This window comes from Miscanthus floridulus, chromosome 18, assembly GCF_019320115.1.
Source record: "Miscanthus floridulus cultivar M001 chromosome 18, ASM1932011v1, whole genome shotgun sequence".
NCBI classification, from domain to species: Eukaryota; Viridiplantae; Streptophyta; class Magnoliopsida; order Poales; family Poaceae; genus Miscanthus; species Miscanthus floridulus.
The window spans coordinates 82,032,255-82,049,628 of record NC_089597.1 but is presented as its reverse complement, the minus strand read 5'-3'; the positions used below and the strand labels follow the sequence as shown (position 1 = coordinate 82,049,628).

Sequence of the window (17,374 nt, the reverse complement as noted above, 5' to 3'; positions counted from 1 at the left end):
TGTGCATCGGATGGGTGACGTAGCACACCATTGTCTTTCTTGCGTTCATCCGAAGCCCACCATCGCATGAGCTCTGAGTCCCTTGGGTTTGAGAACAAATACCTCAAGCAATCAATCGGTGATAGATACCACATAACCAATGCAGGAATTCTTCTTTGGTTAGTATCATCTACTGCTAAGGTGTTGTTTTCCTCTCCAACATACTTAAAAGTATCATTTTTCATTTTGCCCATCTTTCTCTTTTTCCCAGTGTTAGTACCCTCACTGCAGTCTTCGTTTATTTTGTACCGACTAGAACAACAGTTTGGACAATTCGTTAGGTCTTTGAACACCCCACGATAAAGGATACAATGGTTTGGACATGCATGTATTCGTTCCACACCCATTGTCAGTGGACTGATAAGCTTCTTTGCTTGATACGTGTTGGTAGGCACAAAGTTTGGCTTAGGAAGCACAGCAGCCAACAGAGTCAATAGGTCATTGAAGCTCGTATCGGACCAGCCATACTTAGCCTTCAAGATCAGTATGTCTAGCACAAAACGTAGCAACGACCACCTTTTCTCACAACCCTTTTCCTCCAGGTACAAATGTTCTTCCCTTGCCTTCCGCACCGTCTCCAAGTTATCTAGCACTTTCAATAGTAATTCTTGTTCTACGTGGCGCAACATGTCATCCAGGAAGTCTTCTTCTTTATCTTCTTTGTTGTCTTCACCATCATCCTCCCCACCACAACCTTCTCCGGGACCATAGCCTTCGCCACCACCACCGCCTGGAGCATCATCTGCTCGACCATCATGCATCATGACAAGATGGGTATCATCATCTTCTCTTACTTCTGATGCATTTGTTCGTCTCTCACCACGATCATCATCTTCTCCACCACCACAGCCTTCCATGTTGCCTGCTTCTGTTCATCTCTCACCATGATGATCCCAAATCTCGTAGTTCTCCATGAAACCCCTTCTTACCAAGTGTGATCTTATCGTATTTGGATCTTGGCATACTATACGGTTCTAACAGTCAACACAGTGACAATATATATCCTTTGTCTGCTTAATCAAAGCGTGCCTTTTAGCCGCTTCAATAAAACCATTCACATCTTGTATGTAGGAAGCTTCATGTCTTCTTTTCGTGTACATCGATGGCCTGTCCATACGTGCCCTTCAAAAATAAAAGGTGTATTTGCATGAAGGTATTATTCGCATATAAATGCTGAAGCAATTGATGTCTATTTTTCTATACAAATATTACATTATTCTAGACCTAAAGCTACAAAAATGATAAAGTAAATATAGAAATTAACTAGAGTTCATGTAAGCCAAAGTAAGTTGGGAAAAATCAGTCTAAATTGCTAGGAAAAATAAAAAAAACTCTAACATCATGCATGTCCCTCTCCAGATCTCTAAGTGAAAGAAATGAACATGTGAATTTTGAAAAGAGTTTAGGGATGCCACTATCTCACCTCTCAAACCCAACTCCTTCAAAGGTTCAAAGGGCAAAACCTCCCCCCTCTATTTTTGTTATTTCTCGCCCTCCAAGTGAGCTAATGGTGCTCAGCATGCAGACGGTTCTGAGGAGGAAGAAGGGGTATTTGGGGGGGCATTTTTAGGGGCGGTTGACTAAAGAGAGCCGCCTCTGTTAACTCATTTGTAGGGGCGGTTCTCTTAAGGAGCCATCTTTAAAAATAGGTCACTTTTAGAGGCGGTTTTGTAAAGAGGGCCGCATCTGAACATCCATTTTCAGGGGCGTCTCTCTTAACGCAACCGCCCCTGAAAATGGACGTCTATCAGAGGCGGTTTTCTTAATAGAACCACCCTTGAAGATGGATCTTCAGAGACGGTCACTTAGCTACATTGCTCACCTGCACGGTTAGAGGCGGCGTGCTAGTTGAACCGCCTCTGATAAAAAAAGGGTGGCGTCGCTAAAAATGATTTATGTACTAGTGATATATATTTATATTTACAGGTTCAAATAAGCGAACAATGAAGACATATTTTGTACAAAGTTGGTAGATATTTGTATATGTTTTCTATAAACTAGCAAACGTACTTGTATGTTACAACGAAACATATATCTTATCGCACAATCACCTGAATCACTTAGGGTTCGGCGAATTATGTAACTGTTCTAGTACATACTCACTCTTTCCCTGATTAAATAGATTTCTAGAGTTGTCTTAAGTCAAACTTTTTAAACTTTGACCGGATTTCTAGAAAAAAAACCATCAAGATTTATGACATCGAATTAGTATCATTAGATATACCATAGAATAATCCTAAAAAAAGATATACCATAGAATATGTCATATATGTTGTTACTCTTTCCTATAAAGTTAGTCAAACTTAAGATAGTTTGACTTACACAGATTCTATAAATTGATTTATTTGGGGATGGAGCGAGTATTGAAATCGGACTTTGTACCATCATCGCTGGATGCACAAACGTGCATGGTTCTAACTCACATGAGCACATATCGTAGTCTAGCCCCAGACGAGACAAGAAAGACACAAAGGGCATTCTGGGAAGTAAAAAGACTAATGGAAAAATCCATTCGCTATTTAATATTATGTACTCCTTCCATCCCAAGTAAACACACATCACGCTTCCCAAGAAGTGAAATCTTTTAAATTTTGACCGAATATATATAAAAATGTACCGACATTTATGGTGTAGTATGGTAAGTACCATTAGATTAAATATGGAATATACTTTCATAGCAAACTTATTTGGACAAACAAATGTTGATACAATTCTCTATATTTCTAGTCAAACTTATAAAAAGTTTGACTTCTTGACAAATGAGATGTGCATTTATTATGGATCGGAGGGAGTATATAGATATTGACTTGATCAAAATGAAAAAAAAACTTGGAACAAAACTAAAGTGATATATAATTTAATAGTGAAATGCGCAGTGGGTCTTTAAATGTTTCCCACATTCTCATTCAACGTTTCAAGTGGTTCATTCTAAATTCACTGTAGAGCCAATTATGGACCTGAATTGACTCCAAATGAACAACTTGAAAAGTTGGAAGGACCCAGATTCAGATTTTATGGATCTGGACAATAATACATGAAAAAGTTTAGAGACCAATGATGCATCTCACTCTCCCTCACTCCAGATCTGGCAGCGCACCGTAGGGCCCCCGCGACGGCCGCCCACCGGTGCGGCGGCGTATTAAACAAATTGTGTGTAAATGTAAACTCGGTATTGAAACAATGTGGCTCAGTATATTCAATTAACTAGAAAACAAATGTCACTCAGTTTTCAAACAAAGAGCTTCTCCTTGAACTTGGAGAACCCGCTGTGAGACACCTTGGGCTGTTTGTGGTTGATAGATATAGGGTATGTTTGGTTCGCTTCCAAAATATGTAAGTCAAAGATTTGGTAAGCCATGATTTTGATTGTTATATTTGGTTGATAGCCAAATTTTGGCCTCTATTTGGTTGGTTACCAAAATTTGTTAATACCTCAAATTTAGTTTGTCAGATCTATAGCAAATATTTTTGTCCCTACTTTTAATAACTTTTGGTTGCCAAATCATTGGCTTGGCAAATTTTAGAAGCCAACCAATCGAACCCGCTATATCAAAACTTACCAACCTCTCACATTTAGCTCACCAAATCTATGGCAAAATTTTATGTCCAATCTTTACTTGCCAAATCTTTAGCACGGCAAATTTTTGTCGCAAACCAAATAAGCCCATGGATTTTTTTTTTTTTTTGTCATTCTATTCAGAAAGTGAGAGATCCATATACTCTGAAGCTGTGCCGATCATGCTCAAAGTAGAGCTCCACCGGACGGGTCCAAAGTAAAGAATGATCCGCAACCGGGCCTACCTAGACGGGCCCAAAGTAAAGAACGACACACAAACGGGCCTGACTATGAAGTAAACAAATAGCCCTTGTTTACCTAGACGGGCCCAAAGTAAAGAACGATCCACAGACGGGCCTGACTGTGAATGAAGTAAACAAATAGCCCATGTTTGGATAAATTCTAGCACTAAAATTAGCACCTTTTTCTCAAAAAAAACTAAAAATTAGCACCTAAAATTACTAGTGGATCCAAATTAATACTAGGAGCTGCTAACGTTTATATGTACCTTCAACTCATTATCAGCTAAAAAATAGCAGGTATTAACTGTTAGCTAGCAAATTTTTAGTGCTATAGCTAAAAAGCAGCAACCACTAAGACCCTCTGCAGTGTATCGCCTAAGTGCTGCTTCAAGTGGAGAGAGAGTTTTTAAGCGCCACCTCTCACACTGCAGGGAGTGCTGCCAAAGCCAGAAAATTAGGGAGCGAAGCAAGTACGTGCGTCGGTGCTCAAACCATCGAAAGAAGTATTTTATTCATTGCATATTGATTCTCTCGTGTAGTGCCACAGGCAGCATACGTAGTTATGCTATTGTTTATTGCTTGTGAGATCCACTAAGAACGGTAGGAAGTGAAGCTACACACTGCAGGAAGGAACCGTTGTGAGTTGGCGGGAATGAACAGTATTAGGCAACACTCACGCTGTGGAAGGCCTAACAAAGCTAGCTAATTTTTAGTGCTATATAGTGGATCCAAACAGACCCTATGTTGGCATTGCCATTTGCCAGATCTGTAATTTGGAAGATTTAATGTGATCGTGCCTGACACAATGCAGTCTGTGGCCCCGGTAGACAATGCAAAATCTATGTATCAGACAAAGTGAGTAGGGAAACAACAGAGATACAAGATCACTTTATTAGTACTCCGATTTAAGAAAACCAAGTGCTATCCGTATCACCATGTGTGTTTAGACGACAGATTGCAATCCGAATCACCGCTGGCTACTGATTGCTCACAAATTTTTCGTTCCAATGAGAGCACCAAAACAGAAAATGTGACCTTTATAACTCATCAAGAATCATCACATGAATGGTACCACTAGCGCACACAAGAAACAGTCAAAAATCTTAGATTACAAAGGAGGGGTACAAACGGGCCTTAGGGGACACAGCATCTCATCTAGTTCTATTCTAGACCTACAGCATGGCAGGGGCATCTCAGACTCAAACAAGTCAACTCAGGGAAGCCCGCTGCAGCTCAGTTCATACACAAGAGCCAGCTGCTCGACAAGTAAAAACCGAAAACTGAAGGTCCATGCTCATCTAGAGTGTACTAGCAAGACATGATATTCGACCATGCCCTTCCACGAAATCTTCTTTGTTGTTTTTTGCCATGCCGTTGCAAGGCATGATTTTCGACCATCTCCCATCAGAGAAACCCCCGCAATTGCAAATCTGTGTCCAGAAGGAACTTGTGAGTTGAGCTACTTACCATTCCATCCAGCAAGGGGTAGAACTTGTCCAACTCTACACCATTTTTTCCCCAATCTTGTGCGTTGATGCCACTAACCCTGCCATAAAGTAGCAGACAAATACCAAACCGCCGAGTATAAAGAAAACAGAGCAATGTAGATACTGAATGCACAAGGGTTGAGTTCAAGACCATGCCTCAGTGACGACTTCCATGATGTATCCTTGTTCATACCTGCATCAGCTTAAGAAACCACTTCAATCCTATGGTTTGGCTTTTATACATCAAAAAAGTTAAATGAGAACGTTCAGATCATGTTAGACAGCACAAAAACAGGAGCAGTGTGCACCAGAAGCATCACCTCTAACTCTTCTGGAAGGCCACCTTGAGTAACTCCATTCCCGCCAATTCGAACATTTTCCGCAAGGACATCCTTTTCCATACTCTCCAGCAATTCAGCACTGTTGTTGCTCCCCAACCTTTCACTTCCAACTAGCTCTGATACAACTTTCTCAGCTACGCGCTTCAAAGTTGTGCACACTGCTACAGTTGGAGTGGTGCGGTTCTCAACAAGAGGAACATGTTTACTAACTGCATCACCAGAACACACTACTCCTGTTGTTGTACACCTAGGAGCAGACACAATGGTATCTGGGCTTCTCTCTGATGCCTGAGGTGAAGCCGGACTGCCACCACTTGCATCACTAGGAGCCTTTTTTATTTGGTTGTTGCATCTAGTCTCATCGCCAGTGCTCCCAGATTGAGGTGAATTTTTCGGATGAACTGGGCTGACCGATGACCTCTTAGCAGACCTGCTGGGTTCAATATCATCAGTTCCAACAGAATCATGCTTTCTCTTCAGCTGACTGTCCGGAGACCTGGTCGCTGTGCCATCTTCAGTATCATTTTTATCAGACTGATGGTTCACATGTCTTGAAGGGCGAGGTCTTTTATAACCCTCTGGAAACACATAAGCTGGGATCTGCTTCCTCCGAACATGAGAAACAGCTAACTCCATCCCGGGCTTCCAGAACATATACAAAATAATGTCATGCCTAAACTCATCCACCGTTCCACGAATATCGAACTGTTGTCCTTCCTGTATTTTCACACCTTCTTTCCTTGATAATCCCATGAAGAAAGCACAATGAGCACACTGCCTAGAAGGGTCTGCATACTCATGTGGGTACGGATGACACTGTAGCCTTCCATATGTATCACGTTCAATCTGTTTACAACCGACAAGAAATTATCTTAGTTCAGCACATGACAAATTAACAGCAACAGCATTAAAATTAGACATAAAATCATGGGACTGATTGACAGAAACAATGACACCACCTTGATAAAAAACTATCTTACCCCTAACAATCAAAATAGCAACTGAATCGAACAGTGAAAAACTAACAGTGGCTTGCCAACATGTTTCCTACCACCACCTCTGGCACAAAACAAGCAGCAAGCTAGCAAGTTGACTAAGCTTGTATGATGCAAGCCTGTATCTGGCTTATAAGCCTTGGCTTATCAGCCAGCCAACAGTGTTTTCCTCACACCAAACCAGCCAGCAGTACTTTCAGCCATAGCTTATAAGCCAATCCAGCCGAAACGAACAGGCTATAACATACGAGCACATTACCTTCAAAGTTAGCTGCCGCAATCGAGATTCAACCCATCCTTTCCAAAGTCTAAGGTCTTCATCATCCTCGGCGATGATGTCAACCTGTAGATAATTCTTGTATGCTTCGAAAAATTGAAAAGGCTCAAAAAGAGCAGACCAGCTGGCCTTATTCATTTCAATTTCCTGAACCAGAGGGCATACAATACATGGTCAGGGTAAGTATTTATGAAATAGTAACTTCAATGGTGCAAAGAAGATTACCTGGCAAATTTTATTACCAAACTGGAATTGTTCCATCATAACCCTCAGCGTGCTTGTGGAAACATTATAGCTCGAGTTCATGCACGGGTATGCAGGGGTTATAATGGGCATATGATGACATCTATCTCGAGGATTTTTGCGTGGATCCCAAACGGGGAAACCAACTTCATCCTCTTCTATGGAACAAAGCATAACCGGATTTGGCCACTGCCATTGTGTAAAAACTCTAAAAAACCGTGAGACCAGCATACTTGGCACAGCATTGGGATAGAGCTGGCAGACACGTGCAACCAGTAAAGCCCAGTTGACACCACCAAGAAAACCAGTAACCTGGCAAAACGAATGATTGGATATCATAGCCAGTTGAAGAGGAAGTTAGCCAAGCGTACTTGTGACAAAAACTTACATTAGAGTAAACACCTCTTCTTTTTGCCCAGTACTTCAAACATCTTAATGTCGTGCGAAAATTCTGTAAGAAAAGACGCATAGAATTAGAACGTTCAGATATTGTAGAGGTGACAGTTGAGAAAACGAAACATGCGTATCTGATTCCTCAAGTCAACCTCAATATTTGGAACAAGTCTAATGATTTGGTCCACTACTCTGCACCCATTAAGACTACGGACAGTAGCTTCATCGATGTCATAAAGGACTGATCCTTGAGAGATATCCAAGTCCTGCAGTAGCATGTTAACTAGATATGTATCTCTTGGAACAAAATGGCATAATACAGCATGATGCAGGACCCACATGTAAACCTTCATGCATAAATTTAAGGACACGACAAAGAAACTAAAGATTTGGTGAAATCAACAGCAGAGGGAATTCTGCATTGATGTCTGTAAAATTAACCCGTTTGTCCCAATGAACCAAGGCTGATAGTGAAGAACTTGTAAATAAATGCATCTCAAAGTCACAAAAATAGCATTGCAAAAAAACAAAGTTCAGGAATATCGAGAATAAAATGTTCACACTAGATACCTCACTACAGCAGAGAAACAGAAGGCAGTGCAACCAGGGGTAACAAAACGATAAAATTTACCAGGATGACTACAAAATATATAGATGGAAGGCATTCTAACAAATTCTAAAAGTTTTGGTAGCAACAGTCAGATTTTTACCAAAATACAAGTAATCTGCAACTTAAAACTGAAGCAAAAGACTGACTTTGTATTGCAAGCACAGGCCCGTAAGATAGAACCTCTGACACAACTAAGACACCAAGTGAGTCATAGGAATTCCTCATCAAATGTATATTAACCTAAAGCAGGAACGGCACCTGTAGACATAAACAAAACACTGCCATGTACCATGTTTAATACAAAAGGCTGTAGTCTGTGTCACACTAAAAGAACAGCTGAAAATAAAAAATCTTTATGATACAAGTTCAAACACAGGTCAAGTAGTGCCTAAGAAGGATACCTTTCGGTATCTGGGATCGATGCTACAGAGGGATGGAGATATTGATGCGGACGTTAGCCATAGAATCAAAGCAGGGTGGATCAAGTGGCGACAAGCTTCTGGCATTCTCTGTGACAAGAGGGTACCACAAAAGCTAAAAGGCAAGTTCTATAGAACGGCGATTAGACCGGCTATGTTGTATGGAGCAGAATGTTGGCCTACAAAGATTCGACATGTTCAACAACTGAGTGTTGCAGAAATGCGTATGTTGCGATGGATTTGCGGTCACACAAGAATGGACCGAGTTCGGAACGATGATATGCGTGATCGCCTAGAGGTAGCACCAATTGAAGAAAAGCTTGTCCAACATCGGTTGAGGTGGTTTGGCCATGTCCAAAGGAGACTTCCAGAGGCACCAGTGCATTGTGGAGTCCTAAGCCAAGCTAATAATATGAGGAGGTAGAGGAAGACCGAAATTGACATGGGGGGAGGCAATAAAAAGAGATTTGAAAGCTTGGGATATACCTAGAGATCTATGTTTGAATAGTAGTACTTGGAAAGCAGCTATTTAAGTGCCTGATCCGTGACTTGGGGCTCTTGGTGGGTTTCAACTCTAGCCTACCCCAACTTGCTTGGGACTGAAAGGCTATGTTGTTGTTGTTGTATACAAGTTCAAACACCTCATGAAATAAGCTATGTCTAAGTTGAACAGATAAACAATTGATTAACTGGGGGCAACATCTAGTAAGAAACTTACAGCTGGTACAACTAAGAGGGAGACACTGGCATAAAGAAGGTCAATAGATATTCCATGGAACTTAAATTTCATAACAGGGACATGTGCATCAGGTACAGGCTGCAGCTCGGTCACATCCTCTGTTTGTGCTAATATCCCATGCAGTACAATAAAAAAATCTTCCTGACAACAGAATCATATGTTAGTAAAATCCTGTCTCTAATATATAAACCACACCAAATGTGTAACAGAACAAAAAAAAAAATCACCTCACGGTTCACATATGAAGGTCCAACACAGAGTGTATCAATATCAGCTCCAGGTCCATGAACCTCCAAAGGTGAAATAAAAAGCAAAAATAAAGTATAAGAAATTTTTCAGAGAAGGATTACAGAAAGACATTCAGCTCCACGTAATTTATATATTTTCTACAGACAGCCTTGTGATCAGAAGCATCATGAAGATACAAACATCAAACTACAAGCCTGATTTTAACCAGAACTAGGCCGATGGCCTAATCATGTAGTTACCAGCTTGATAATCCTGTGTTTCTGGTTCATTTCGTTTGGTGGTTTGTTCTTTACATTACACACCTATAAAATCCCACAAGATTGTGTTTGTGTGGCCTAATACTTGTTAGAATCACAAGGTTACACCAGAACTTTAAATCACCTATTACTGGCCGGTATGGTACCTACCAGCCACTAGAAGCAGACACCAGCAATTAATGGCCGGTTACCACTTATTATTATGTCTCTGACAGTTATTATTATGTCTCTGACAGCAGCATGACTACCTCCAAAAGATTCAGCTTGGATCCAGATTCTAATTGACAGCAACGTTACACAACAAAGTGATATGACATATGGTCATCAAGGTATCTATACAAACCAGCCTAGCGGCCACCATGTGTGAGCATGACCATTAAACTCGAACTATGGCCAATGATGAATGTGGAACATTGTTGTGCAAGAACCAAAAATGCCTCATCTCACCCACATTTCCCTGTGGAATGCATATTCCAAAACCATTGTTGTTGCTACTTATATTCCAGTAATCCAGTAATGTTCCAAGTTTCACTAAAACAAAGTGCATCTTGTATGATGCTGTTGATCATCAATTCATGGATTGAAAATGCTGCTTGTACAACTCAATTAAACATTCATTTATTTCTAGACTCATGTTATTATTCAAAACTTATGTTGTTAAGTGGGTCCCTAGAGTAATAGTCTAATAGAATAGGTCAAAAAGGCAAGGCAGGTGTTTGGTAAAGATGATACAAGGGCAATAAATTCAAGCAGCCATATAAGATATACTTGCATGAGACTGCAGATGCATAGTAGCCATTCACTATGGCCTATTTGAAATTTATATGTTGGCTTAACAAGGACAATGTGAAGGTCTTCAGAAAGACAGAAACTCAAAATTGTTCTCAACCAGCACATGCTTAAGATCACAAGGTAGCATGGCAAGTTGCAGAACTTCATGTTAAGTTGTATACTGGTCAGTAAATTTACTTTAAAAAAAACTGTGACTCTTATCTCGTTAAATTGTGTTCTCAAAAAAGCAGGTCTGGATAAATGCAACAACTCCTGCACCACATAGATCCACCTTCCCAATATTTTAGACTGTTTCCATATCAGTTGTAACTTTGCAACTAGTCCTCAAGCACAAGAAATTCCATTGTTGTATTTTAATAGGACACAACTCCGCCTATGGTGGGGCGCCTTTGGTGTCTCAGCATAGCAGGTCCCAAGCCCTGGTAAAGGAGGAGGGTTGTGTTAGGCGTGGCGAGCCAATGTAAAAACTTAGCCACTTTAATGGAGATGAAACCCGAAAGAAAATCGTTGGGGCGTAACCCTCTTAGCGACGCGCCATATCGGAACCCGGGTATGGTGTTAAATGGGCAAGGGCCGGGTCGTCACCCCCGTGACGCGCAGTGTCGTGATCTGGGCATGGTGTCAAGTGACCAAAGATCGGGTCGTCGCTTCCTTAGTGGCGCGCTACATCGGCGCCCGGGTGTAGTGAAAAATGAGCAAGGGTCTTCGCATCTGAGTCGACGGGTGTGAAGGGTAAGGAAGCTAGTCGAACCAACTAGGATCCGTTTAGGTAGTTGGAATGTAGGGTCACTTACAGGTAAGTTAAGAGAATTAGTTGATACCGCGACTAGGAGGCGTGTAAATATATTATGCGTTCAAGAGACTAAATGGAAGGGTCAGAAGGCGAAGGAGGTGGACAATACAGGTTTCAAGCTTTGGTACACAGGGACAGTCGCGAATAGAAATGGAGTAGGAGTTTTGATTGATAAGAGCCTCAAGAATGGTGTGGTGGGAGTGAGAAGGCAAGGAGATAGGATTATCTTAGTCAAGCTTGTCGTTGGTGATATGGTCTTGAACGTAATTAGTGCGTATGCCCCCCAAGTAGGCCTCGACGAGAGTGCTAAGAGACAGTTCTGGGAAGACTTAGATGGCCTGGTTAGAGCTATACCTAGTAGTGAGAAGCTTTTTATAGGAGGAGATCTTAATGGGCATGTAGGTACTACAAGCGCAGGTTTCGAGGCAGTTCATGGAGGTTTTGGGTATGGTAGTAGGAATCAGGAGGGGGAGGAAGTTCTGGACTTCGCGGTAGCTTTTGACCTGATGATAGCCAACACTTTCTTTAGAAAGAGAGAATCTCATCTAGTGACCTTCAGTAGCGGACAACACTGTAGCCAGATTGACTTTGTCCTCGCAAGAAGAAAGGACAAACGAGCATGCTTGGATTGCAAGGTGATACCAGGAGAGTGTGTTGTTTCTCAACATAAGCTTTTGGTGGCAGATTTTCGTTTTCAGGTGCGTGCCCGTAGGGATAAACAAGTTAAGATTGAAAGAACAAAGTGGTGGAAACTGAAAGGAGAGACGTCAGAGGTATTTAGGGAAAGGGTTATCAAAAAGGGCTCTTGGAAGGACGAAGACGACATAAACAACATGTGGGACAAGATGGCAACCAACATTCGGAAGGTAGCCTCAGAGGTGTGTGGAGTAACCAAAGGAAGGGGACACGAGGCTAAAGATACTTGGTGGTGGAACGAGGAAGTCCAAAGGGCTATTAAGGAGAAGAAAGAATGCTATAGACGTTTGTACCATGACAGGAGTGTGGACAACATAGAGAAGTACAAGGTGGCAAAGAAGACTGCAAAGCAAGCTGTAAGTGTGGCAAAGGGTAGAGCGTACGAGGATCTTTACCAACATTTGAGTACGAAGGAAGGGGAGAAGGACATTTATAGGATGGCTAGGGTTCGTGAGAGAAAGACACGGGACTTCAACCAAGTTAAGTGTATTAAGGATGAAAGGGAGCATCTCTTGGTGAAGGAGGATGAGATCCGACATCGATGGCAAGAGTATTTTGACAAATTGTTCAATGGTGAGAATATGGACACAACTTTTCAGTTAGATGACTCTTTTGATGACACCAATAGGCGCTTTGTACGGAGAATCCAAGAATCTGAGGTCAGAGAGGCGTTGAAAAGGATGAAAGGAGGTAAGGCGATGGGACCGGATGGTATCCCAATCGAGGTGTGGAGATGCCTCGGGGACATAGCTATAGTATGGCTAACCAAGCTGTTCAACCATATTTTTCGATCGAACAAGATGCCTGATGAGTGGAGGAGAAGTATATTGGTACCGATCTACAAGAATAAAGGGGATATTCAAAGTTGTACGAATTACCGGGGAATTAAGTTGATGAGCCATACTATGAAGCTATGGGAGAGAGTTATCGAGCATCGCTTGAGAGCAATAACGCGGGTCTCTATGAACCAATTTGGTTTCATGCCCGGAAGGTCAACCATGGAAGCCATTTTCTTAGTAAGACAAGTTATGGAGCGATATAGGGAGAAGAAGAAGGACCTACACATGGTTTTTATTGACTTGGAGAAGGCTTATGATAAAATACCAAGGAATGTTATGTGGTGGGCTTTGGACAAACATAAAGTCCCAACGAAGTACGTCGGGCTCATTAAGGACATGTACAACAATGTTGTGACTAGAGTTCGAACAAGTGATGGAGACACGGATGACTTCCCGATTAGGATAGGACTACATCAAGGGTCAGCCTTGAGCCCTTATTTGTTTGCTTTAGTGATGGATGAGGTCACAAGGGACATACAAGGGGACATCCCTTGGTGTATGCTTTTTGCGGACGATGTAGTGCTAGTTGATGAAAGCCGAACAGGAGTGAACCAGAAACTGGAGTTATGGCGGGAGACTTTGGAGTCCAAAGGTTTTAGACTCAGTAGAACTAAAACTGAGTATATGAGATGTGACTTCGGCACTACTACTCGGGAGGAGGAAGATGTTAGTTTGGAAGGTCAAGTAGTGCCTAGGAAGGATACCTTTCGATATTTAGGATCAATGCTACAGAGGGACGGGGATATTGATGAAGATGTTAGCCATAGAATCAAAGCAGGGTGGTTGAAGTGGCGGCAAGCGTCTGGTGTCCTATGTGACAAAAGGGTACCACAGAAGCTAAAAGGCAAGTTTTATAGGACGGCGATTAGACCTGCTATGTTGTATGGTGCAGAATGTTGGCCTACGAAAAGACGACATGTCCAACAGCTAAGTGTCGCGGAAATGCGTATGTTGCGTTGGATTTGCGGTCATACGAGAAGGGATCGAGTTCGGAACGATGATATACGTGAGAGATTAGGGGTAGCGCCAATTGAAGAAAAGCTTGTCCAACACCGGTTGAGATGGTTTGGACATGTGCAACGGAGACCTCCAGATGCACCGGTGCGTAGCGGAATCCTAAGTCAGGATAGTAACGTGAAGAGAGGCAGAGGAAGACCGAAGTTGACTTGGGTAGAGGCGATAAAAGGAGACTTGAAAGGATGGAATATACCCAAAGACTTAGCCTTAGATAGGAGTGCTTGGAAGACAGCTATTCACGTGCCTGAACCTTGATTGCTTCTGATGGGTTTCAACTCTAGCCTACCCCAACTTGTTTGGGACTTAAAGGCTTTGTTGTTGTTGTGTTGTTGTATTTTAATAGGACACGAACGCAGTTAAATGAGCATCAAAACCATATATATATATATATATATATATATATATATATATATATATATATATATATATATATATATATATATAGAACTACTACCCTGTAGTTGGCTACAAAATAACTTATTCTGTAGCCACTTTGAGTTACGATAATTACTATGTTAATTTACGAGATTACAGTAACTCCATACTAAGTGGTTTACTATAACGTTATGGTAAATATCTCCATGTGTTATAATAACCCAACTATCGTAAATATGTATTGACATTATCGTAAATTAGTATATAAAATTATCGTAAATGGAGGTGGCTACGGAATAACTTATTTTGTTCTGTAGCTGGCTACAAAATAACTTATTTTGTAGCCACTTTGAGTTACGATAATTACTATGTTAATTTACGAGATTACAGTAACTCCATACTAAGTGGTTTACTATAACGTTATGGTAAATATCTCCATGTGTTATAGTAACCCAAGTACCCAACTATCGTAAATATGTATTGACATTATCGTAAATTAGTATATAAAATTATCGTAAATGGAGGTGGCTACGGAATAACTTATTTTGTAGCTGCCTACTAAATATACTATATAGAACTACTACCCTGTAGCTGGTTACAAAATAACTTATTCTGTAGCCACTTTGAGTTACGATAATTACTGTTACTTTACGAGATTATAGTAACTCCTTACTATGTGGTTTACTATAACGTTATGGTAAATATCCCCATGTGTTATAGTAACCCAACTATCGTAAATATGTATTGACATTATTGTAAATTAGTATATAAAATTATCGTAAATAGAGGTGGCTACAGAATAACTTATTTTGTAGCTGGCTACTGAATATATATATATCTAGACTGTACACATCAGTACATCACGAGTCCACTAATGAATGAATAAAAGACGGGTGGCAGAGCAAAACAGGCGCAACTAGTAAAAGGGAAGTGGTAGAAATTACCCCAAGACGGTATGAGCCAAAGGTGAAGAGTACAGCATTTGCCTCTTCAACCATTTGATCAGTATATCCTCTCTGACTAGTCAATTGCTTAACCCAGTCTTTTACAATCTGCAAATGCCAAAAGAGCATGCTTAGGGAAGGATAATGCTGTGTTGAGCATAAGAACACGTGTGGCAACAAGAGTAGCTACCTGGTCAAGCTTGCCCAGCACCTCCTCCCGCCTAGCAGATTCGTCAGGGCTCTCATAGAGACCCACCTCGACCAAAAACTGCAAATCAACAACAGAAAAACTGTAATTACACAGTACAATATCAGTCCGGCAAGGAACAGAAAAGCTGCAATTAGATAGTACAATATCAGTCAGGCAAAGAATTGAGACAATACTGGTAACATGAAACTATAAGTCAATTAAAAACCTTCTCTAGATCCGCCGTCCTCTGGAGGTCGGCCTCCACCGGCCCGAGCAACGACAAGGGCTTGGTTATTCCGTACTGTTTCGGGGGATCAGAGCCGCTGGCCATGGAACCAACGGCACAAGAACACACACTAAATCAAATCCTCCTCGGAAGACTCGGCACGGCAAACAAACGACGAGCCCCCAACACGAGGCCGCCGCCCTGAAGGAACAGGATAGGGTAACTAGAGCGGATCGGCCGCCGGAAACCCCGAGAAATCACGGCAACTCGCAGCCGCGCCGCCACAAAATCACGGACTTTCACGCGGAGAACGGGCGCGACACGACCACTCCCCGGGCTCAATCTGGAGCGCCCGACCGATCCCTTATATCTGCTGCTGAGCACGGTAACTCCGACTAGGATTACGCAAAGGTAACCAACCGCCTGCCACACGGATCCGGACACTGCCCGGGCCCGAAACCCCCCTCGCCGCGGAGAGACTCGAGCGCCCGAGTCCGAAATCCCCCCACAGGACCTTCCCGGACTGCACCGCCGGGACGGGACGGGACGGGTCGGATCAGATCAGGCCGGCCTAGGCGCGGCCGGAGAGGACCATCCAATCCAGATCTCCCTTCCCCGCGCGGATCCGGCGATCCGCCGCCCCGCGTCGGCGGGGAAGAGAGAGAGAGACGGAGGTGGCGCGTCGGCGGGGTGGGCCGTGGGGCGGCGGCGGCGGGGGGAGGGGCAGGAGAGAGAGGGGCGGCGAATAGGTAGGGGGAGGGTGAAGGGAGTATAGAGAGAGAAAGGGGAGCGCGTGCGTTCTGTGGGCTATCCGTCCGCCTATTTCCTTCCGGGGGGCGGTGGACGCAGATTTTTTCCTTTCACCGGGAGGAGAGGGGTTAATCGGATATTTGGTCGCGTTGAATTCAACGGGGTGGCCGACTGGACGGGTGGTTGGTGTATATAATTATTTTATTAATTAATTAATTAAGATAATCAGCCTGTTCGCTCGTTGGTTTCAGCCAGCCCAAACCAGCCAGCCAACAGTGTTTTCCTCTCACAACAAACCAGCACCAGCCAGCCCAAACCAGCTCAGAAACAAACCAGCGAACAGGCCGAATAGCTAATGGCATCGGGGGGAGGGCCCGGCCCGTGTTGTATTCGTTGGCGCCGCGGCGTAGGCCACGCGGCTTCGGCGGCCGAGGGCGAGCTCACGAGGCTGCTCCTGCTGATGCAGAGCGGGTGCTCGACGACGGCGAGGCAGATGGCGCTGGAGCTGCTCAAGATATACAGGGTGAACGCCAAGAGCTGCCTCACCGGCTACGACTCCAAGACCACCCACATCGAGAAAATTGCTATTATAGGACGCGAAACAATGGGCTTCTCTATTATAGGACTCCAATCGTCGACTTTGCTAAAACGACACTTGAAACGTTGTTACTTTGTTTTACATGACATTTGGTGTATTTCTTGACTTTGATAATCAAAATACATGTGTTTTGCTCCTTAATTGACTCTTTTAACCTTCTGGCCTTACGTATCCTTTTGCATGAGCCCGACATTTCATTTCATCTTCTGAAGTTTCGTCTGACCGCCGTCGCCCGCCCAATCCTCCTCGACGCGCCGCCCATGGAGGAGATGAACTCGCCCCACCGGATCCAGAAGGGCCGCCGGCC

The 17,374-nt window shown here is 42.8% G+C and overlaps 1 protein-coding gene across 5 annotated transcripts; it reads right to left on the bottom strand.

The window, feature by feature from the left end:
- Nucleotides 1-4,856: 4,856 nt before the first annotated feature.
- On the bottom strand, nucleotides 4,857-16,532 carry LOC136520093 (nuclear poly(A) polymerase 4-like). 5 transcript variants are annotated; one of them, XM_066513491.1, is made up of 12 exons: nucleotides 15,720-16,532; nucleotides 15,494-15,571; nucleotides 15,304-15,411; nucleotides 9,569-9,631; nucleotides 9,321-9,482; nucleotides 7,726-7,839; nucleotides 7,569-7,631; nucleotides 7,163-7,492; nucleotides 6,920-7,084; nucleotides 5,645-6,511; nucleotides 5,481-5,557; nucleotides 4,857-5,383 (listed from the first exon to the last, which is right to left on the bottom strand). In XM_066513491.1, exons 1-11 carry the CDS (start codon nucleotides 15,822-15,824, stop codon nucleotides 5,528-5,530), a joined length of 2,085 nt encoding a protein of 694 aa, XP_066369588.1. In that variant the 5' UTR covers nucleotides 15,825-16,532; the 3' UTR covers nucleotides 4,857-5,383; nucleotides 5,481-5,527. The 5 variants fall into 5 exon arrangements, with proteins under 5 accessions (XP_066369588.1, XP_066369589.1, XP_066369587.1 ...); XM_066513492.1 differs by having other exon boundaries at nucleotides 5,481-5,517; XM_066513490.1 differs by having other exon boundaries at nucleotides 4,857-5,557.
- Between the last annotated feature and the right edge of the window lie 842 nt (nucleotides 16,533-17,374).